The following is a 24172-nucleotide window of genomic DNA, read 5'->3' on the forward strand; positions in this document are numbered from 1 at the left end:
AGGGACGTCCGGGGATCCCTACTGAAGCTGCTGCCCCCACGACCCAACCACAGATAAGCGGCAGAAGATAGATGGATGGATGGACAACCATTCACACCCATAATCACAGCGTCATTGAGGTATCCCACGCTGCCTGTACACAAGTCAGGCAAGTGTACCACTACATCATCAGTGACAACATTGAATATTTTCAAAAAAATAAAGGGATTGGAAAACAATCATATTTAATAATTTAAAAAAGATAAATAGTTACAGTGGCGGTTGGACTTGCTTCTCCCATGCAGGATGGGGCTCCATTGAAGTGTGTGATGCGTTAGGAACATCCTCCAACACCAATGATGCAACATCTTCTGGATCTGACAATACGTCGATAGTATTTGTACCAGCAATCTACTTTGACTAAACAACAATGTTCAAACGAAATACTCACCCTGGATCTCTGCAATATTAGATGATTTTGTGTGTCCTTCTATTTCACTTGCACTTTCTGGGTGCAAAATCTCTGTTGTAGAAACATAATCCATCTGTACCTGAACTTCAAAAATGGCAGGTATGCTATCCTTTGAGCTCATGTCCTCTTCAGGTGCACTCATGTCATGCTCTGCAATCTGTTTTGGCTCTTCTGAGAAGAAGTTGGTTGACTTCAGGAAGTGAATGTACAGTTTAAACATTATGTAGGCATTAAAGCACTGTCATAGTGGTTATAAATTTCTCAGATTTTATTTCATTTTTTTAGGACAGACATCACAGACAGACACACCCAGAAGCCTGTTGGTTTCAACTAAATGGAGAGCTAATTTATTAGTAGTAACAAAACATAATTGAAGTGGATATAAATAGGTTTAACAAAACATGAGTAACTAAGATTGACTAGAAGTAATCGTAACCCGTGGGTCAATTTCCGGCTGCCCTGACTGGGTAATTCGGCCTGCCCGTCAAGGGCAATAGCACCGGTGGTGGCAATTGGTGGAGATTGAGCACCTGGTAAAAGGGAGAGAGAGTGGGTGTGTTGAGAGAGAGAAGAAATGTTTGTAGAACCAGGCTGCGAGAAAGCGGCGGATTCGTACCATCCTCGTTAAGAGACAGAACATAAGCTACTCCACGCCGGGTGGCAAAGAAAGACACCTTGTCTTTTGTGCTCTGGACATTTGCTTAGGTCTGATTAACATGGAGAACTAAACCCCTCAATCCCGAGGGGTAAAACTATATTTAGCGCTGAATGTCGTGTTTGTTTGGTTGTGTATGTGTAGGTTGAGGCTGCGGGAAAATAGCGTAGCCTGCCGTGGTTCCAGTCGGGGGTGCTATTGCCTAACGACTGCTATCGTGTTTAAGACGTCTATTGCCTTAAAGGACAACCAACATCATTTTTTTGTTTCCTAACTGACTAACTCAGAAAAATGTTTTCTAGTATCTAAAATACCCAAAACAAGCAGGCTGATTTTTATCAGCCTGCGTGTGCAAATTCAAAACACCAATAAAAACGACTTCATGTGTCCCAAAACTGCCACAAAATGAGCTCGGAACTGGGCAGATTCAGAAAGTCCCGCCCCCTTGTTCGTGACGTCACTATTGGTCACAAACTGCCTTGCTCCAGAATCAAAACAATGGCTTCAGAGAGTCTAGATTCGGAGATGGTTTCTTGTTACTCATCCAGTTATGAATATGTTTCAATTAGTTCTGAAGAGGAAAGCATAAATATTTGCAATCAATTAAAGAAGTCCTTCCGTATCAATTTGAGCCATTTGGACTCCAATGTAGCGCCCAGAAAATGCACAAGATGGCGCACAAGCACCGTTGGAAATGGGCTGATTTGTCCGCTGGGAATTTGTGTAAACTTACACCTTCTTTATGCGTGTTACCGCAATTGGCTGGGACACAGAACGATTCACCATCGTGTTATTTATGTAATTTTCCTTCTAATTTCGCGATCAACACAGTGTTTTCAGATGAAAAAAAAGTACCCAAAATGCATTGTGTGTCGCTTTCTTGGTCACGGGTGTTCCCTCCGTGATGTCACGTAGGGCATCGTCATCAACTTGAAAACAAGACTTCCTGAATATTCAGGGTGAGTCTTAAAACGTAAAATATAGCTATAAGCGGTGGAATCTTTGTAAAATGCGCTCAGTAGAAGAAATTTGAAGTGATTTTACAAATTATGGACGCAACGTGTCCGGAGGTGTCGGTTGTCCTTTAAAACGGCCCGTCAGGCAGACGTCGCTCAGGGATACGCACCTTTATTATTTGCCGGTCACGCACACCACTCTTACCCCCCAATACCCTAATACTACTTCCCAGGCAGTAGCACAAATGTTTTCATCATTGCTTTTGGAATTTCAATGAATTTGAAACCCCATGTGTTTTTCCAAGAGGGAGCGTATACTAACCAGGGATTGGGGAAGACTCTTTGCAGACACTGACTGTTTCAGAAGGCTGTGTGAGTGGTTGAACCGGTGCCCCATTCAGCACTTTCAGTATCTGACAGTCTGGATTCACTCCCCAAAGCTTCCTTTGACCTTCACTCTGCAGCACCCCCATCTGTATCACTTCACCCACTGTTTGGCCTGAAAATGTACACAAACACATTTTATCAGGGAATGTAATTCCTCTCTTCGAACGGATTTATGCTGCCTATCAATTTATATTGTTCGATCTTCTTTGTAATGTTGTCACAATAGCAAATTTTGACGTTAATACCATACTTAATAATTTAATGACAAAGTGAATATTCCTGGGGGGTGTGTTTGTCATGCATAACATGGTTGGGCTGGCTTTTAAATCTGTCAGACATTTTTAGCGGCCGTACGAGTGAAATGTAGTAGCGGAAGCATGCCATGATGTACTGTATGTATTCCGTTTTTTTTAAACATGACTCTGGCCCACAATAATGACTTCCCAGCAATGACACCAACTTGTAAAAGCAAAGGTCTGTACAGTATCACATGTAAAAGAGAAATGTTCAACGATTGCCATCTCAGAGAGCCCCTCACCATGTACGATGGTGCCTACGTGTGCTCTGGATATAGGGAGCGGCGACCCTGAAGAACAATCATTGTCCTGTTGACAGTGGTCAGACACTCACTTTACCAGTCTCTCCCCCTGAACATCGGCAGCATGTCCGGTGGCTCCTGGCACGGCTCCTGCAAAACCGGCTCTACGTTAAGGCAGAGAAGTGCGAGTTCCACGTTCGATCTCTGTCTTTCTTAGGGTTCATCGTGGAGCAGGTGCAACTTTGGCCTGATCCCACCAAGACCAAAGCGGTGGTAGATTGGCCAACCCACGAGACGCGCAAGCAACTTCAGCGATTTTTTGGGTTTGCCAACTTCTACCGCCGCTTTATACGTGATTATAGTTAGAAGGAACTTCCTCTAACCCGTCTCACTTCCACCAAGGCTCCGTTTAGGTGGACACCCGAAGCAGAGGGTGCGTTTAACCGCCTCCGTCGCGCCTTCACCAACCCGCCAGTGTTGCGCTATCCCGACCCGGACCACGTGTTCTTAGTTGAGGTTGACGCCTTGGAGTCCAGAGCAGGGGCGGTATTATCACAGCCCTCCCCAGTTGACAAGAAGCTCCAGACTTGCACCTTTTTTCTCCTGTCGTGTCAGCCCCGCGGAGGTCAATTACGACGTGGGAAATCGGGAGCTGCTGGCAGTCATCCTGGCCCTGCAGGAGAGGAGACACTGGTTCGAGGGGGCGAAACATCCCTTCATGGTGTTCACCGACCACAGGAACCTGGCGGCCATTCGGTTGGCCAAGAGACTGAATTTGCGCCAGACTTGGTGGGCACTATTCCTGACCCGCTTCAACTTCACCCTCACCTACTGCCCTGGATCTAAAAATACCAAACCGGATGCCCTGTCGCACATCATGAGCCGGCAAAGAAGAAGGAGGTTGCGACAAGCATCCTGCCGGCGCAACACATCCTGGAAGCTCTGATGTGGGATGTCAGGAGGTGCAAGGTGGTAACCAGGCACTGAAGGGGTGTTCGGTGGATCGACTATTCGTACCCCCGGCAATATGGGCTGAGGTGTTGCACTGGGGACACGCCTCCAGGGTCGCCTGTCACCCTGGAGTCAACAAAACGATCCACCTTATTGTCCAGCGGTTCTGGTGGCCGGAGCTCCGGCTACCAGAGCTCCGGACTTCGTTAAGGCATGCCCGGCCGGCCTGCGCCTGTGGGAAGGTATTGCACCAGCCCCCGACAGGACTTCTCTAGCCGCTGCCAGTTCTCTCCCGACCTTGGTACCACATATCCCTGGATTTCGTCACGGGTCTTCCCCCTTCCCGTGGCAAGACGGTCGTCCTCACGGTGGTGGACCGCTTTTCTAAGTTGGCCCACTTCATCCCGTTAACCAGGTTGCCGTCCGCCATTGAGACGGCCCAACTCCTGGTTAATCACGTCCGTGGATGGTGGACGGCGACCCAATGTACACCGTGTGGGAGATCTTGGACTCGCGGCGCATGGGCAGGGGCTTGCAATATCTGGTCAACTGGGAGGGCTACGGGCCGGAAGAACGTCAGTGGGTCCTCCGCTCCTGGATCCTCGACCCGTCACTTACCCAAGCGTTCCACACGGCTCATCTCTCTAAACTGGGTGGGCCGCCAGGGGGCATCCGTTGAGGGGGGGGGGGGGGGGGGCACTGTCAAATCCTGATTGGCGACAGGTGCGCGCCCCTCCCCTCCCTGTTCCTCTGACTATAAGAGTCACCCGGTTTTCAACTCGGTATTTGCCGGTGTATTTCCCGTTTGTGTTTCACCACTGCCGTACACCAGGCCAGGTTGGTCGATCTCCTTTTTGCTGCCTCGTTGTCTTTGGTGTTACTCTGCATGTCTCAGTAAAACCTTTTGAACTCAACTGTCTCCATCGAGTACTTTGGATCCAGCTCCTTTTTTTTTGTCCGACGAGGTCGTTTAATATGCCTCGTGCGGACGTGACATAAGTGAAGTGAAGAACACTCTTCAGGAAGTGGGTGTATCTGTCTCTAAGTCTACAATAAAGAGAATACTGAATGAAAGTAAATACAAATGGTTCACCCATAGATGCAACCCATTCATCAGTCTCCAAAATAGACAGGCCACACTTGACTTTGCCCCAAACCACCTCAAAAATCCAGCCCAGTGCTGGAAAAGTGTTCTATGGACAGATGACACAAAGGTAAACCTGTACCAGAATGATACTAAGAAAAAAGTTTGGCGAAAAAAAGGGAACAGCACTTGATCCAAAGCATACCACATCATCTGGGAAACATGCTGGAGGCAGTGTGATGGCATTCGCATGCATGGTCTCCAAGAGATTACAACAGATAAAAGTAGATAGATGAATAATGAAGTATACAGGGTATATATACGTTCTGCTCAGATTCAGCCAAATGCTTAACCTTATGGCGCTTCACTGTGTAGAAGGACCCAAAGCAACCCAGGAGTTTATTCGGAAAAAGAAGTGGAATATTCTGCAATGGCCAAGTCAAGCTCCAGATCTCAGCCCAATTGAGTGTGCATTTCACTTGCTCAAGACAAGACTTCAAGCGGAAAGACCCACAAACAAGCAACAACACAAGGTTGCTGCTCCAAAAGCCAAGCAAATCACCAAGAGGAGGAAACCCAGCGTTTGGTTTTGTCTATGGGTTCCAGACTTCAGGCAGACTTCCGCAAGTAATTGCTTTTGTGCAGTTGTACATTTCAGTCTCCTGACATTTTCTTTTGTGCATAGAATACTTTGTTTTATCTTTTGACCACCTCCATCCCTGTCAATTTTGCTGCTGAAAATTGCAAATTACACCATTGTGGGATGATTAAAGGTTTTCTGATTCAAAATGATTTGCAACAAACTATTGACAGTGTTTGAAATAGCGTCTGCCCGGTGGCCTGGGGCGCATAACTTTTATGTCGGGCGTACAACTTTCAAAATGTCTCAGCCCGGATGGCCAACAACTTCTTCAAGAAAAAAAGCGATTTTCTTTTCAAATCAAACGTTTTACTCAATAACGCAAAAGCCACAAACAAAACGCTACGAGCCACGTGGACTCCACTTTCTCAGCGGGTTTCAAAACTCTGATGTACACTTTTCCAAAACTCTGATGTACACTTTTCAGTGAGGGTGTCGTCCGAAGCATGCTTCTGATTGGCTGCCGGTGCCGAGTATGCAAATTGCCATACGAACGTTTGTTTGGCAATTTGCGAGAGGATTTAACAAACGTTATGTGTAATAATTTTTCGCGTCTTCGAACGCTCGTATGGCAATTTGCATACTCGGCACCGGCAGCCAAACAGAAGCCTGCTTCGGACTACACCATGAGTGAAAATCGTATTTCAGAGTTTTGAAAGCCGCTGAGAAAGTGGAGTACACGTCGCTGTGAGCAGACAACACAATGCAAACGTTGCATTGTACACCATGACGATAAGCGACAGCTGGAGCAAATGCTTCAGCAAGGTATATTTACCATCAATTAGGCAAGGGTGCATTTGTGGTTGGTACTTCCTTAATTTTAAAAACCCTTTAATTTTTTTGGGGCGATTAGATGTGTTCATGTGTTTTAAGTTATGAAAAATCGGGCAGGCAACTTTATGGCCGGGCCGGCAACTTTTCAGACTTGTCTGCCCGGGTGTCCACTAACTTTTTGTCATGAGTTTCAGACACTGCTATTGACAAAACATATTTTTTTGTTTCCATAATGCTTAATTGTCTAATTACATTTAATCCCCTAAAATGTGGTGTGTTTGGAAAAAAATACGTCTGTGTAAGCTCTCAGTCGTACAGGAGTGGTCCAATGGTGAGTGGTTGCTAGTGGTCAATCGGCAGTACATTTGCACCTAAAAGCTAGCAACCACTCATTTGACAACAATGAGGTTAAAATCTTAGCGAAAGAACATAGATGGTTTGAAAGGGGGGGTAAAAGAAGCGATATAAAACATACAAAATCCTTCATTAAACCGGTCTGGTGGGGTGAGGTTCAATTTGGATCGTTCATACAATAGCCTGCTTAAGCAAAACAGGTTAGGCAACATTTGTAATGCTGATGAGGTGATACCGGTGGGAGTGGGGCAAATAGGACACTCGTTAGTCAGGAATGTAGGAACAATCAGTGGGGCCAAAGGGAGTGGTCCTATGCTCCCCCCAACCTGAGAGTAGGGACCTATCATAGCTATGTCCGGCGCCGCCATGTCTGGACATTAGGGATATATAAATAGGGCCGATATGACCAGTCAGACTTTAGTTCGCTGACGAAGCCTCTTGGATAGGAGGCGAAACGTCCGAAAGCTTCAAATTTGTACAGATGACGGCTGAAGAAACCTTCTCATCTTTGGAAAAAAATGTATGTTTCGTTCATTTTCAGCGAAATGTTGTTGTTCAACCACTTGAATCAAACATTATTGTCTAGAAGAGAATTGTTTCACTTGAACCATGTAGCATGGATAGAAATTTGACGGTAACTCACCGATTGTTGGAATGCTTGTCTCCTCGAGAGTTTGTTGGGCAGCAGAGAGGATAAATGGAAGTCCCTCATCCCATTTCTTCCTGTCCCAACCAGAAGGTGGGTGATCTCCTGGAGACAGTGAAGCAGCAAGGTGCATATCAGAGGAATGAATACAATTTAAACTAGTAGTAAAAATGAAGGACAAAGATTTTCTATGAGTGATCATGCAAAAAAGCAGCAACAACTGATAATGAAGACTTGCAAAAAATAAAGACCATAAAGTCAACCTTCAAATATTTCGTCTGTGTAAGCTCTCAGTCGTACAGTGAGTGTCCATTGATGACAAGGTTTCTTCAGCCGTCATCCGCACTTCTTTGAAGGTGTCGGACGTTTGGCTTCTCATCTAAGAGGGAACTAAAATTGTGCTGGTAGCTTTATAAAACATCGCAGGGATAATACTAGTGAGCCTCAATCTGCAGGACATATGCACCTAAAAGCTAGCAACCACTCATTTGACAACAGTGAGGTTAAAATATTGGCGAAAGAAAACAGATGGTTTTAAAGGGGAGTAAAAGAAGCAATTTCTATGAATCAGCAAAACCATTTACTAAATCGCCCTGGTGGGGTGAGGTTTAATTTGGATCGTGCTTATAGCAGATTTCTTAGGTCATTACCACGTAGGCTTAGTCATGCTGATGAGGTGATACCAGGGTGAATAGGGCAATCAGGCCAGTCATTGACCATAATCAGTCAGTACAATAGAAGTAATCAGTGTAGCCTCAGGGAATAGTCTTCTGCTCCCCCCAACCTTAGACCAGGGACCTATCATAGCAGAGGTCTGGCATCGCCAGCTCTGGACAGTAGGGATATATATATTGGGCCAGAGCTACCAGCAGAATTTTAGTTCGCTGACGAAGCCTCTTCAAAGAAGTACAGATAACGGCTGAAGAAACCTTTTCATCGATGAACCATCAAATATTGTATGCATTTATTCGTGTTACATAATTTTAATTATTATATTGTAACATTAGATTTTGCTGTACTTTGTGTGTTACACGACACAGAGATTAATAGAACCATGGCCTTCTTAACCACTTCCCCGGCAGAAACGAATATACACAATAATAATACATTTTCACATAATATTCTTTTTTCAGTTATGGACGAGTATACAAAACCAGCTACATTCATCGATTTTAAGTCTTTGTGAGGCATTCTACGTGTTAAACGAGTCTTCTTGCGATAGTTTAAAGCGGTGGGATTTCAAGGACATTGTTACGAGACTTGCTCCGATAGCCATTGTCGTCGTAACGGTGTTGTTCCCATCTACATTTGCCTTAATTTTTTGAAGCATTTACACATTTTATAAACCAAATGTCTAATTCAACAGATGATAGTGAATATCAAAGTCAAAGTCAAATTCAGCTTTATTGTCAAATATGCTACTATGCATGACATACAGCACAGATGAAATTACTATGAATATGACCCTTCCCTCACAACCTTGAATACTTCTGATAACTCTGCCAGTTTTGGGGCAGAATTTCCAAACTGTTTTTATAGCAAGCATCAACGATACCATGTAATAATAATAATAATAATAATAATAATAATAATAATAATAATAATAATAATAATAATAATAATACATTTTAGTTCTAAGCGCCAAAATAATTTTTAAAAATTAGTCTGAAAAAGGAACATTTTTCACAAAAAATGTTGTGGAAGGCGTTAACTTACTGGATGAAGTATGACAGAAGTCTACCAGGGTTGGCTGAGAGGTAGAAAGTACAGGAAGTTTTGCTGGATCCCATTTCTTTTGTTCTTCAATGGAAGGAATGTTCTCTGTTTCAAGCACTTTCTGTTGGGAAGCTAGGATCTCCTCTTCTGGTGCATTTGGTGTCAACTCCAACATTTCATCCACAGGGCTCGGGGCTTTGGGATTTTGATTGAGCCTGAACAAGATCTGCTTCTTCTCACTCTGACCCAGGGGGGGAGGGGGGATGACATTTATTATCTCTCGAAATGCAAAATTGCGAATAAATAATGACCACAAATAAACACACCTGGCTGACTATGACATTGTCTATGCCAGACAGATTCTCTTTTAATGGAGCATTCTGCAAAACAGTGAAAATCTGAATGGAATAGGAAAAGGGAGCAATAGTTTGCAGTGCTGTGTCATATGTATACTAACCGCTCCAACATTATTCAGGGCAACAGTCATGGAGATAACAGGAGCAGATGGTTCACATTCTGGCAAGATTGAAGACGTTTTGCCAATCATAGGTTGAGAGGTAGGTGGTACGGCTGCCATGCAAATGCTATCTTCCTGAGCTGCAATCTTCCACAATTGATACATGCACCAAGATTAAATTGTATTTGTACCCGGTACACATAAAGATATCTCTGAGCCATGACACAGAAGAAAATAGAGTGAAAGTACTTACGTGGTCGTCCCATGCCTTCTTTTCTCTTTCATTAGCCTCTTTTCGCTTCCTTTCTAGTTGCTCTTTCAGTACAGCAGCACGTGCATTAGCTTGGGCCTGGAATGTACACCATCAATTGTAATTGGTTTATCTAAAAGGGGTCATTGTATTTTAAAGGACGACCGAAGTTGTTTCCATAATTTGTAAAATCACTTCAAATGACTTTTACTGAGTGCATTTTACAAAGATTCCATCGCATATAGCTATATTTTACGGTTTAAGACTCGTGCTGAATATTCAGGAAGTCTTGTTTTCGAGTTGATGACGATGCCTGAAGTGACGTCACGTCAGGAACGCCCCTGACCGAGAAAGTGACACACAATGCATTTTGGGTACTTTATTTGGTCTGAAAATATCGTGTTGCTCCGTGTTGATGGGGAAATTATGAGGAAAACCACATAAATAAGTCAAAGTCAGCTTTATTGTCAAATATGCTAATATGCATGACATACAGCACAGATGAAATGAATGTCCTCTCGTGCAAGGCACTTTTAACGTGACTAAAAAGGACATACAATTGACAACAGACAATACATGTAATTTCTGAATGTAAAGTGAGGTTGTGTCGTTTGTAAAGTGAGGTAGTGACGTATGTAAAGTGATGTAGTGACGTATGTAAAGTGACGTAATGTAGTAGTGCAAAAACAAACAAGAAAGGTTTGAAGTGGTTTAAGTAAGGTCTTGCAGAAAAAAATGAGAAAGAACAAAAAATATAATTCAGGATGATAGTACAGCGTGTAACGCGTCCTCAGAGTTCGGTGAGTGTGGCAGTGGGAAGGGACAGGGTGGGCAGGGCTGGGAGGGAGTTGAGTCTCTGGACTGCCTGGTGGCAGAAACTGTCCTTGAGCCTGCTGGTCTTGGCTCAGAGACTCCGCAGTCTCCTACCCGATGGCAGCAGGCTGAAGAGGCTGTGGGAGGGGTGGGTGGGATCACCAGTGATCCTGATGGCTCTACGGGTGAGGCAGGTGTTGTAAATGTCTTGAAGGGGGGGTAGAGAGACACCGATGATCTTCTCAGCTGTCCTCACGATGCGCTGCAGAGTCTTGCGGCAGGACACGGTGCAGGGGCCGTACCACACGGTGATACAGCTGGTCAGGATGCTCTCGATGGTACCGCGGTAGAAGGAGGTCGTGATGGGGGTCGGGGCTCCAACTCTTTTGAGCTTGCAGAGGAAGTACAGCCGCTGGTGGGATTTCTTGGCCAGTGATGACGTGTTGTAGCTCCAAGACAGGTCTTCGGATGTGTGCACTCCCAGGAACTTGGTGCTGCTCACTCTATCCACTGCAGCACTGTCAATGGTTAGTGGAGCATGCTGGGGGCAACTTTCCTGAAGTCCACAACAATCTCCTTCGTCTTCTCCATATTCAGACGGAGATTGTTGTCCTTGCACCACGTGGCCAAGCGGCTGACCTCGTCCCTGTAGGCTGTCTCCTCATTGTTGTTGATAAGGCCCACCACAGTTGTGTTATCCGCAAACTTTATGAAGAGGGTGGAGCTGGGTGATGATGGTGAGCAGTCATGTGTGAGCAGAGTGAAGAGGAGGGGGCTCAGCACACACCCCTGGGGGCTCCTGTGTTCAGCGTGATGGTGCGGGAGGTGTTGTTTCCAACTGACTGCTTGTGGTCTCCCCGTCAGGAAGTCCAGCAGCCAGTTGCACAGGGAGGTGCTGATCCCCAGTTTGCTCAGTTTGTCGGTGAGCTGTTGGGGGATGATGGTGTTGAATGCTGAGCTGAAGTCGATGAACAGCATTCTGACATAAGAGTCTCTGATCTCCAGGTGAGTGAGCGCTGTGTGGAGAGCAGTGGAGATGGCATCATCGGTCGAGCGGTTGGGCCGATATGCAAACTGGAAAGGGTCATGGTTGGGGGGGAGGGCAGCCTTGATGTGGTTCATAACTAGCCGCTCGAAGCACTTCATGAGGATGGGAGTGAGAGCGAAATAAGGCGATGGTGAATCGTTGTGTGTCGCACCCAGACTACCAATTGTGGTAACACCATATAAAAGTGGACACCAAATCCCAGGAGACAAATCAGTCAATTTCCAGCGGAGCTTGTGAGCCATCTTGTGCATTTTCTGGGACGCTACATTGGAGTCCAGACGGCGCGAATTGATACGGAAGGACTTCTTTAATTGATTGCAAACATTTATGCTTTCCTCTTCAGAACTATTTGAATCATATTCATAACTGGATTGGATTGGATATGCCTTTATTAGTCTCACAGTGGAGAAATTTACATTTCACAGCAGCAAAGTGATGATGAGTAACAAGAAAGCATCTTCTTCGAATCTGAACTCCGTAAGGCCATTGTTTTGATTCTGGAGTAAGGCAAGACGTCCTGCCGTGACGTCACGAACTGGTGGCAGGACTTTCTGAATCTGCCCAGTTCCGAGGTCATTTTTGTGGACGTTTTGGGACACTTCAAGTCATTTTTATTTGTGTTTTGCATTTGACGAAAAATATCAACCTGCGTGTTTTGGATATTTTAGATGCTATAAAACGTTTTTCTGATGTCAGTTAGGAAACAAAAAAATGGTGTCGGTTGTCCTTTAAGTGTGTAGGTGAAAAAGTCTAACTTCTTTTGAAGTGGACGAAAACCGTCTGGAAAAGGTATTTAAATTATTCATAACATTTCAATTTATTTTTGAAGTAATTTCGCTATTTTAAAATCAAATCCCAAATTGCCATAAATAGGACCGTTCGGTGTAATGTCTGCATTAACAATATTTTGTTTCATTTCAAACACTCCAAATGGACTCACTTTAAAAGCAACTATCTTTTTCCTCCTTAGTTCAGCATCCTCAGATGACTCCTGACTGTCTGAACCATCACTATCATACTGAAACATATTAGAAGAAAATATTTTGAAAACTAAAGAGCTCTAATTAATCAACTCAAAATGTTGACATCATCGACATACCTTTTCTCCCCTAAGTCTGGCTTTGATCTGCTGGCGCTCATTGAAATTCTGCAAGCGGATCTGCCGGAGTCTTGTTAAGTATTCCTGACAATATAGGGAAATTATAATGAGGATAAAGTATAACTCAGGGTGGGAGAGACAACTCCAGGCCTTGACGGCCTGTATTTGATGTTTTATGTCTCTGCTCCATCACATCTGATTCAAATGATCAGGATCACAAGCCAACTTCTGCAGCGCTTGCTGATGAGTTGATCACTTGAATCACGTGTTTTGGAGCATCGTACTGTATATACTGGATAAAACATTCGGCATAATGACTCTCAAGAACTGGACTTTTTATTAAATAAAATCAACAGCCAAAAAGTCCAAATCTAAAAAGTAAATATATGCATGTTCATCACAAAACAGTTACAATGCACAACCAAAAACAGACACAATTGAAAACGAACATGGCAAATAATAATACATTTAATTTACAAGCGCCTTTCAGAACACCCAGACACTTTACAATTAAAAGAACAATACACAGAACAATAAAAGCATAAATAAGAGTAAAATAAGAAAAGCACGATATAAAGTGTGTAATAATAGTTGTGAAAACATTTAAGTTATTTGGTTGAAATATTGTGTCACATTTATGGAAGCGACGATAGATGATGGAAGACAAGCAATGCCAGATGTGTTTTGTGGTAGCTGGTTTTGGCTCATGCTCCTACCTCCTCCTCTTTGTTGACGTTGGGTTTTGTAAACTGAGCTGAACCAACTTGGCCTCCACAGATTGCCACTCCATATTGCAGAATATCCTGTTTACCCTTCAATTCAACCAAAAATTAAAGCTGACATCCCTTTATTTGTGCTACAATTTATGTATTATTATTTTTAATTCATTATATATATATATACACACACATATATATATATATATATATATATATATATACACACACACACACACACACACACACACACACACACACACACACACACACACACACACACATATATATATATATATATATATATATATATATATATATATATATATATACACATATATACATATATATATATACACACACACACACACACATTATATATATATATATATATATATATATATATATATATATATATATGACAACAGGTGAGGCACCTGCCTCCCCTGACTGCACGTCACTGATACGTATATACCTTGTATATATACACTGTGTATATATACACAGTAGATATATACAGTACATATACACACAGTATATATATATATATATATATATACATATATAGTATTTTTTAATTTATTTTGTCATTATCATCATTATCACGATTATCCCTATTATCACTATTATTATTATTATATTATTATTATTATTATTATTATTGATGAGAAGGTTTCTTGATCCAAGATGGCGCCGCGAATGGCAGCCTCAGTCACACGCAACCTAGTATTGTTCCTGGTTTTGTCATTTTCATTTGTTTTTTGCGACCCTACGCGACTCAGTTAAATGAGGGAAGAGTTACTGAGCATTGGGGAATCCACTCTTCTTTCCCCAAGCCATTTACTCTTTGAACATTAGCCCAAATTGAACTGTATAGTGCCTCTTTGCAAATTTTTTGATGATGATACTAGTGCAGCGTGTTCGACCGGAAACACATTCCTTGTGTGTTCTACATACTTGGTAATAAAGATCATTCTGATTCTGATTCAGCCGTCATCTGTACTTTTTTGAAGGTGTCGGATGTTTCGCTTCTTATCCAAGATGCTTCTTCAGCGAACGAAAGTCTTACTGGTGGTATCAGCCCTATTTATATATCCCTAATGTCCAGAGATGGCGGTGCCGGACACAGCTATGATAGGTCCCTACTCTCAGGTTGGGGGGAGCAGAGAGGCCCCCACTGATCATTTGGCAAGCCCCCTCGCGGCCCATCTTTAAAAACTGTCTTAAAACTCACCTGTACTCTTTGGCATTCAACTCATGACTCGATCTTGGTTTCACTCCCTGGTGCTTTCTACTAACTTTGTGACTGCTTTATTTCCTGTATATGATATCTTTCCATGTTATTAAGCGATTTGTTGGAGCTTCAGCTGTTGTTAAAGTGCTCTATAAATCAATACGTATTGTATTCTATTGTATTGTACAGTACTTTCAACTTGGGGCTTTATAAATAATTGTTCATGGTTTACTTCAAACTGTGATGCAAGAAACACACATTTGGAATTGTGTACTTCAGGCCAAAGAGGCAAAGTAACATTGAGATTCTTATAAACTCACAAGTACAAATTGCACAAAGTACAAAGTGCATTTTTGTTTTTGTCTTTTCTATCTAGTTTACATTTTAAATATGTTGTTTTTGTTGTCTGGTGAACTAAATATAGAGAAAATGATTTGCAAATCATTGCATTTTGCGTTTTGTTGCGTTCACACAAGATTCCAAAGGCATTAGGATTAGGGTTTTGTAGTTCTGTTATTTGAAACCATAACACTTTCACAGCAATATTACCAATTGTACAATTGATTCCCAATGGAAAAAAAATCCCTTTTATGTTGGTCTTTACCATGTGCTTTATTTTTGGGTCCAATGGCTCTATGGCTTGTAATAATGGTTTTTGTCTTACATTACTGTGACAGCAAGATCAGAATTTTGGAGGGTTGATGGAGAAGTGGGAGCAGTCTGTTCACATTCCATTGATCCTTGTACATATTGATATTAGAAAGCCTACATTGTACTTTTTTGTATTAACAGAAAACCAAACAAGTGTGCATGGTGCCATATTTGGTTGGCCATTGTATATATTATATCTGGGGTGTCATAGATGATCAAATCACGTACCAACTGCCCTTCAGCTCTGACTTTGTTGAGCTTGGCTTCTCTTTTGCGCTGTAAAAACTCCTCAACCTGATATGCCCGCTCAATAGCAATGTGACTCTTCCGCCTAAAAACCGGTCAGCGCAAAGAACAAAAAAAATTTTGAATGGCTTTGACATTGATTGAATTAGGCTGGGTAATGTACCTGCTCATATGGATTTGTTTTGAATCGTGCACCAATCTCTTGAGTTCTGTTTTGACTGCATCAGGGTTTATGAGTGGGGCATGTCCATTGGGAAGCACTGGGCCAGCAGCAGCTGGAACATTACTTAAAAACAGATGCAACACTGTCAATACATATTTAACATTGCGGATGATGGTAGAAATCAGAAATTACCGAATAAGAGTGCCTGGCATAGCTGATCCCTCCCTGCTGATTCCCACCTCATTTGACTGTTGTTTAGCCATTTGGTCAAGTGCAAAATGGTAGTGTTCATAAGCATTTCTCTTCATTCCAGCGACCGGAGTAATGATTGGGACAGGGTCAACAACTGCAGCTCTCTTTCCACCACCTATATAACACTTGGTTTGGAAGACAAAAAACAAGGTTCACACATACTTTTCAGAACTATTTCAATTGTTCTTGCTTTGGTCACCTATGAACATTTCATCGTAATCTCTCCGCAAAAGCAAAAAAAAAAAAAGTTTATTATCGTTATTTTTGTTATTGGTACTCAGGTTGCCACACACAAGCATGTTAGGTTAGCTCAGTGCTTCTCAAATAGTGGGGCACCTCCCGCTGGGCACGAGGCTCTGTCAAGAGGGGCGTGTTTGACCTCAGGGAACATGCTTTTATTGTTTTTACTGTCCTAGAATAAAGTGAAATCGCATCGAGTGAGATTATGAAATGTGGACAAAAAGTGATAAAGTGACAAGCGAAAGTATCCCATCAGCTAAGACGAGCAACAGTGACGTGCAGTCAGGGGAGGCAGGTGAGGCAGTGCCTCACCTGTCATCATGGAAACATCAAATGAAAAAATAAACTAAACTGTTATATGTATTTAGTGATTTGTAATTTAAAGTTCTTGTCCATTTAACTTCACCGTTTTTGGATTTTTTTCTAAATCGCTGAATTTTCACATTTACCGTTCAAATACTAAGTAGAGACGAGCGGTGAGGCAGCAGCCGGCTGAGCCTCACCTTGGATTGCACAATCACTATGCTAACTGCCGGCTTGCTCTGCAGTGAGACTACATTGCTGTCCCTCTGCATATGCTATTAAAGCGTTCAAACACGTTTAGTATATGAACTGAATTTCTACAGTTTAGCTGGTGTATATAATGTACAGTCACTGTTCCTGACCGGGTTATTCAACAAGATCTTAGATGGTGAACAGATGCCTGAAGAATGGAGACGAAGTGTACTTGTGCCCATTTTTAAGAACAAAGGAGATGTGCAGAGTTGTACTAATTACAGAGGAATAAAGTTGATGAGCCATACAATGAAAATCTGGGAAAGAGTCGTTGAAGCTAGACTAAAAGCAGAAGTGAACATTTGTGAGCAGCAGTATGGCTTCATGCCAAAAAAAAGAGTACGATAGATGCAATGTTTGCTCTAAGAATGCTGATAGAGAAGTACAGAGAAGGTCAGAAGGAATTGCATTGTGTCTTTGTAGATCTGAAGAAAGCGTATGACAGGGTGCCCAGAGAAGAGCTGTGGCATTGCATGAGGAAGTCTGGAGTGACGGAAAAGTATGTTAGAGCGGTATAAGACATGTATCATGACTGTAAGACAGTTGTGAGGTGTGCTGTCGGTATGACTGAGGAATTCAAGGTGGAGGTGGGACTCCACCAGGGGTCAGCTCTGAGCCCCTTCTTGTTTGCTATGGTGATGGACAGGCTGACAGACGATATTAGACAAGAATCTCCTTGGACCATGATGTTTGCAGATGACATTGTGATCTGTAGCGAGAACAGGGAACAGGTGGCGGAGAAACTAGAGCTGTGGAGATATGCCCTAGAAAGGAGAGGAATGAAGATCAGTCGCAGCAAGACGGAATATATGTGTGTGAATGAGAGGGATCCAAGTGCAAGAGTGATGCTACAGGGAGAAGAGATAAAGAAGGTGGAGGATTTTAAGTACTTGGGGTCAACTGTCCAGAGCAATGGAGAGTGTGGAAAAGAGGTGAAGAAGCGTGTCCAGGCAGGCTGGAGCGGCTGGAGAAAAATGTCAGGTGTGATGTGTGATAGAAGGCTTTCAGCTCGGATGAAAGGAAAAGTGTATAAAACAGTGGTGAGACCAGCCATGATGTTTGGACTGGAGACAGTGCCACTGAAGAAAAGACAGGAAGCAGAGCTGGAGGTAGCAGAGCTGAAGATGTTGAGGTTTTTTTGGGAGTGACCAGGTTGGATAGGATCAGGAATGAGTACATTAGAGGGACAACTCATATTGGATTGGATTGGATATGCCTTTATTAGTCTCACAGTGGAGAAATTTACATATTAGAGGCTTTGGAGAGAAAGTCAGAGAGGCCAGACTGAGATGGACATGTCCAGAGGAGAGAGAGCGACTATATAGGGAGAAGGATGCTGAGCCTTGAACTGCCAGGCAGGAGACCGAGAGGAAGACAGAAGAGGAGGTTTATGGATGTGGTCAAAGAGGACATGAAGGTAGCTGGTGTGAGAGAAGAGGATGCACAAAACAGGGATAGATGGAGGACATTGATTCGCTGTGGCGACCCCTGAGGGGAAAAGCCGAAAGGAAAAGAAAGAAGAAAGAAGAAATACTGTGCGAGCTGCCATTCATTACATTTGTTAAAAGTAAATTAAGAAAGGGAGATGTAATGATATGAGTAAATCGTATTTGCTTGTTCGACTAGCGATGCCTGGCTATAGACTAAACGGAGCATGTGCTGCTCCGAGTCAGTCGTAGGAGAGTCTACGAGAGGCAAAATTGCCTTCTCCCTCTGAACAATACGGCATTCTTAATAAAGAACCTTAACTCTATCCAGAAGTTGTATCATTTACTAAAAACGCTTACACAAAGCAACACAATGCACACAATGTTAATTTGATTGTTTCCTTTTGCTCTCACATTTACAATTGCCCGTTTGTCACCTGTTGGTATCTTTTTGGCTTTGATGTAAATTAAAACTACACTTATGTAAAATGTAGTCTTTAAAGGTAAACCCCAGAAAAACAGTGACATTTAGATCAGATTAGCCCTTATTTGTCTCACAGTGGAGGCATTTACATTTCACATCAGCAAAGTTATGAAAGGAAAAGGAAAGGAAGAAGTAGAAAAACTAAATACAAGATCTGTTCTTAAGGTAGCCACTCTTGCAGTGCTATCTTGAAGTCAAAGCAACATTAGCAACATTAATTCAAATGCCAAGGAATCAAAAAAAGCTAAGGAGTACAAGATGGCGTCCGAGTAGGCAGCCGTCAGCAAGTGCTCTCATGAGCCTTGCTTTTTTTTGTTGTTTTTGTCTTTTTTGCGTTTTCTTTTGTCACATTGTCCTGTTGTGCGTCGTGTGGAATGGATACGGATTGTCTTTCAGCATTTTTGGCCACGATATTCATCAAGGAGGAGACTGTGCTGAGCGGTTGCGCCTTTTCGGCAGCATGAATATGCCAGCACTGTTTTTGAATGGGAGGTTGGTGCCATTTGACTGTCATCGTTGGACAGCTCGAGGCCATTATGCTTTTTTGCGCCTGTAATGGGAAGCATCTTCACAGCCCCGCTTTGTTCAATGTAAAGGTCGTTGGTCTGTTGGACAGTCTGCGGCTGGATGGATGCATGGCTTGAGGAGCCCGCGATAAGAAGTAAGGAGTGTCAGCGCAGAGCGCCGATGCGTATGTGGAACTATCGCAGCTGGGAGTTGAAGCAGATTTATGTGGGACAGGAAATGTGAGACAATCTCTTTTTGTCAATGGATGCTACAGCTGCGTGTTTGCTTTCAACATCTAGCTTGTAGTCGATGTCCTGATCCACTGGTGAAAAGATCCTTTGATCATCTCCTCTTTCATCGAGAACTGCTTTATGTAACAAAGAGGGTACAAAAATTGCTACAGAATGAACGCCTCTCTGTGTCTTTGTGTTGTAATATTGTCTTTGTTTTGTCATATTTTTTTTTTTTTGTTCTTTTGACTTCAAGACGGCGCCGCGAGAGTGGCTGCCTTTCCAGCAGCTCATGTATTTTGTTTTTCTACTTCCTTTCCTTTTATCGCTTTGCTGCTGTGAAATGTAAATTTCTCCACTGCGAGACTAATAATGGCAAATCCAATCCAATCCAAAAGACACCTGCTGGCCTCTATATATTTTGTGGTGTGAAAGCAGATTCTGTGTGATAACATAGTAGGACATGGAACAGACATTATATGACAAAAATGCCACAATGAAACCCGTACATTATGAGAAAGCAAATGTGACTTGAGAGTACCTTCCTCTCTGGGCTTCCAATACTTGACATTAAGTCATTTTTCCATCCTTGTTCCCTGGCATGGTTAATACGATTTATCTGAAACAGATTACATGTTCAGATGACATAATTCTACATTCTTCAGGGAAAAAAAACAAGAATGGTGGTGTGTTGATACATCGATTGTAAGAGACCTTCCGGTTGGACAAATCGATTCAATAATGATACATACATTTACCGATTACCGCATTTTCTGGACTATAAGGCGCACCCACAATGAATGGTATATTTTGAAACCTTTTCCATATAAAAGGTGCACCGGATTATAAGGTGCACCTTCAATGAATTACACGTTATAAAAAGTTTTCCATATATAAGGCCCACCAAATTAAAAGGCACTAGTAGAGGCTGAGGTTGCATTAGCCACCTATTAGACGCTAAAGCGAATGTCAACAAAACAGTCAGATTTCGCCAAAATTTTCCTTATTTGATGTCAAACACGAAAATAGAAATTGCATAATAGTGTAGTGTGGTCCGGGGCTTTATCTGAATTCATCACAATACAATAAATATAATTTTCGGTGATTGGCAATATTTCTTCTTTAAAACGTTGGTTCTTTTGAGATTTTCATGAATATTTTGGCCTTAAATTTTACAGAAATAAACAAATGCTAATGATAAATACAAAAACGAGCAAAACATCTCAAATTTTCCATTTCTAATCATTATACCAAAAACAGAAAATTATGGCTAAATTGACAGAAAAATGTCATTTGGCAAAATAATTTTAAAAGATGATTGAAATTAAGAAATTGCTGACAATAGTTGCCACCTGTTGTGGCTGAATACTACTTCACATATAAGGTGCACCGGCCCATAAGGCGCAGGGTCATCTTTGTAAGAAAATGAAGGCACACGTCAGGTAGGATGTTTAGTTTGAATTAATATTTTTGTCAAGTACAATTAGACTGTCACCAAAATTAGACTTTGGATGGAATACATTGCCACCCTTACACCAAAATCCCTTTTTGATGGGGCCCTTTAAAGGACAGCCGACACCTTTGTAATATCACTTCAAATGACTTCTACTGAGCGTATTTTACAAAGATTCCACCGTATATAGCTATATTTTACGTTTTAAGACTCGCGCTGAATATTCAGGAAGTCTTGTTTTTGAGTTGGTGACAATGCCTACCGTGACGTAACGTCTGGAAGGCCCCTGACCGAGAAAGTGACACGCAATGCATTTTGGGTACTTTGTTTGGTCTGAAAACTTCGTGTTGATCCGTGTTGCTGGCGAAATTAGAAGGAAAACACATAAATAACGCAATGGTGAATAGTTGTGTGTTGCACCAAGACTACTATTTGATACCAGCTGACACAAATTCCCAGCAGACAAATTAGCCCATTTCCAACGAAGCTTGGGCGCCATCTTGTGCATTTTCTGCGATGCTACATTGGAGTCCACACGCCGCAAAATGACACGGAAGGACTTCTTTAATCGATTGCAAACATTTATGCTTTCCTCTTTAGAACGATTTGAATCATCTTCATACAAAAGTCGCCAGCAGAGGGAGTCTAAGCTCCATGAAAGGAATATATCAGCCTGTGGAAACGGGCTGATTCGTTCCTCACAGCTCGGTGGCCATTTTATTGCCTCTTTTTGGGTGAGACATTCCCCCCCGCCCGTTTGCCTCAAAATGACACGGAATAAATTCTTTAATCGATTGCAAACATGTATGCTTTCCTCTTCAGAACTATTTGAATCATATTCATAACTGGATGTGTAACAAGAAAGCATATTATCCGAATCGGAAGCCATTGTTTTGATTCTCCAGCACATGACGTCACGAACTGGGGGCGGGACTTTCTGAAAATGCCCAATTCGCTGCTCAATTTTTTGCAGATTTTGGATACTTTAAGTCATTTTTATTGGTGTTTTGCATTTGACTAAAAATATACTGCGTGTTTTGGGTATTTAGATGCTATAAAAGGTTTTTCTGGTGTCAGTTAAAAAACAAAAAAGTGACGTCGGTTGTCCTTTAAGGTGCAGACCTAACATTGTTCATGTTTAAACTTCCAAATACTCTATGAATGTAAAGTTACACAACGAGAAGTTGTCATAGAAAAACTGACAAAGTGTCACTTGATGAAGAACAATTTATGTCATAAGACTCCGAGGGCAAATAAAACAGAATTAAACAGAAAACAAATGACTGACAAAAGGGTATGTCTTCATTTAACTAGCTCCTCTCTATTCACTGCCATGTCATGAGTGGCGCACCAGTGCGTGAGCAACATCAGGTACTCAAACAAAAAATTTACAAGACGAGTGAAGGTGGATTAAAATTTCCCGCATCTTGAATTTTAGGTGCAAAATTTGATAATTCAGGAGCAATCTGGAGCCCGTAATTGGGGATTGTATAAAATAGCCATGAAGTAAGAGGGAAAAAATGCATTCACGATAAGGGAGACAATAATTAATATGGTGATAATCATTGCAATATTCCGAACATTGCAAGTTTGAATCAGAATCAAATCACCTTGGGGCACACCCCTCGAATACTGTACGTGCCAAGCATTTGTTTACTAGCCACCTTTTTCCTTCTCATACCGCTTCATTTGGGCTGCATTCAACATTTTATACCAATAGTGCAACTCTCTATAAAAGTAACCATGTTTGTGTATGCTCACCTCCTCTCGCTGTTTTTCTTTATCAATCAGCTCCATTCTTCTTCTTTTGATAATCTCCTGTCATCCACACAAAAAATAATAACGAGAACTGCTCTGATTGGAACCTCAAAAGTACCCAAACAACAAGCATCCCAAATACAATCTGAATGTAAACATAGTACGTGGACTTCTCTGCGGTGTACCTGTTTCCGTCTCTCTTCTTCCCCTTGACTTACTCTTCTGTGGATGGGTGCAAGAACCTAAACAAGGAATATCAGAAGAATTGTGTCACCAAGTGTGTAGCTCAAATATCACAGACTGACTTTTACAGCTTACTCACCGGTTTCTGTTTAATAGCAGACTTCCTGTCTGTGGGTTTTTTTGTGAGTGACTGCTTCCTCGTAGTTAGGGGTACTCCATATTTACAAGATGGTGTGGTAATCTTGGCTGCAGGAGATGGAATGGAATAATGCGCAGGATGCGTAGATAGTCATCGATAGAATAATAATGATAATAATAATAATAATAACGACAATAATAATAATTTTTATTTCAAGCGCCTTTCAAAGCTCTCAAGGACACTTTACAGTCACAGACAAGCATGGATGCAATAATCAATAAAATACAATTATGAATAGAATACAATAAATAAAATACAATTATAAATAGAAATAAGAGATGGAGCAACACAGAAAATGCAAGTTTAAATAGGAGGGTTTTGAGATGGGATTTGAAGGTGGGAAGAGAATCGATGTTACGAATGTTGGTAGAAAGTGAGTTCCAAAGTTTGGGGGCAGAGCAGCTGAAAGCTCTGTTCCCCATGGTGCTGAGATGGGCGGGTGGGGGCACATAGAGGTGGAGGGAAGAATAGGATCTGAGGGAACGAGAGGGAATAAAAAATTGAAGAAGGTTAGATAGGTATGGGGGAAGGGACAAGGTTATGGATAGCTTTAAATGTATAAATAAGAATTTTAAAAGTTGATTCTATATTTGACTGGGAGCCAGTGGAGCTCTTGGAGGACGAGGGTGATGTGGTGAAAGGATGAAGTTCTGGTGATGATCCGGGCTCGAAAATTCGGGACTTGTTGAAGTTTAATCAAAATAACAGGCATACCATGAGACAGTCACTTATAATGCTTTTGGCTCAACTTTACAAAATGTACAGTCTGATTGAATTAATTGGGAAGCAGTTCAGTTAAAAAAAAAGTCTGTGGTTCGAGTGTGTCTATAAGAGGTGGAGGTTCACCCGGGACTGGCTGCCAATCAACCACATACCACAGATGTTTTTCCAATGAGTGAAAAAGCTACAATTATTAAAACAATCACGCCACTGAACATTCATTTTATTCTATTCTATTAGGCAGTCTATACAAACATTAGAAGTGCAAACTTCAACAGCTAAAAAAATAGAGATTCAGTACTCCAGCATTCTAGAGCATAAACCACCAGGAGATC

General features: G+C 42.0%; 1 protein-coding gene across 7 annotated transcripts in view; it reads right to left on the minus strand.

The window, feature by feature from the left end:
* Positions 1-24172, minus strand: part of nek1 (NIMA-related kinase 1) — a 53089-nt gene that overhangs the window by 11207 nt on the left and 17710 nt on the right. Inside the window, exons 11-28 of one of the 7 annotated variants that reach the window (XM_089000560.1) lie at positions 23058-23164; positions 22921-22977; positions 22739-22795; positions 20066-20143; positions 16022-16206; positions 15830-15952; positions 15649-15751; positions 13536-13631; positions 12820-12903; positions 12661-12738; positions 9863-9958; positions 9610-9756; positions 9479-9532; positions 9153-9393; positions 7434-7541; positions 2385-2561; positions 431-619; positions 254-356 (exon numbers count right to left, since the gene is read on the minus strand). In XM_089000560.1, coding sequence (XP_088856686.1) covers positions 254-356; positions 431-619; positions 2385-2561; positions 7434-7541; positions 9153-9393; positions 9479-9532; positions 9610-9756; positions 9863-9958; positions 12661-12738; positions 12820-12903; positions 13536-13631; positions 15649-15751; positions 15830-15952; positions 16022-16206; positions 20066-20143; positions 22739-22795; positions 22921-22977; positions 23058-23164 — 2083 coding nt within the window. Of the gene's footprint in view, positions 1-253; positions 357-430; positions 623-2384; positions 2562-7433; positions 7542-9152; positions 9394-9478; positions 9533-9609; positions 9757-9862; positions 9959-12660; positions 12739-12819; positions 12904-13535; positions 13632-15648; positions 15752-15829; positions 15953-16021; positions 16207-20065; positions 20144-22738; positions 22796-22920; positions 22978-23057; positions 23165-24172 lie in introns of all 7 variants that reach the window. The other 6 variants (XM_089000559.1, XM_089000561.1, XM_089000563.1 and 3 more) reach the window with 6 other exon arrangements.

The sequence above is a fragment of the Hippocampus bargibanti genome, linkage group LG07 (genome assembly GCF_051943395.1).
Source record: "Hippocampus bargibanti isolate YZ-2025 linkage group LG07, ASM5194339v1, whole genome shotgun sequence".
In the NCBI taxonomy this organism is placed as follows: domain Eukaryota; kingdom Metazoa; phylum Chordata; class Actinopteri; order Syngnathiformes; family Syngnathidae; genus Hippocampus; species Hippocampus bargibanti.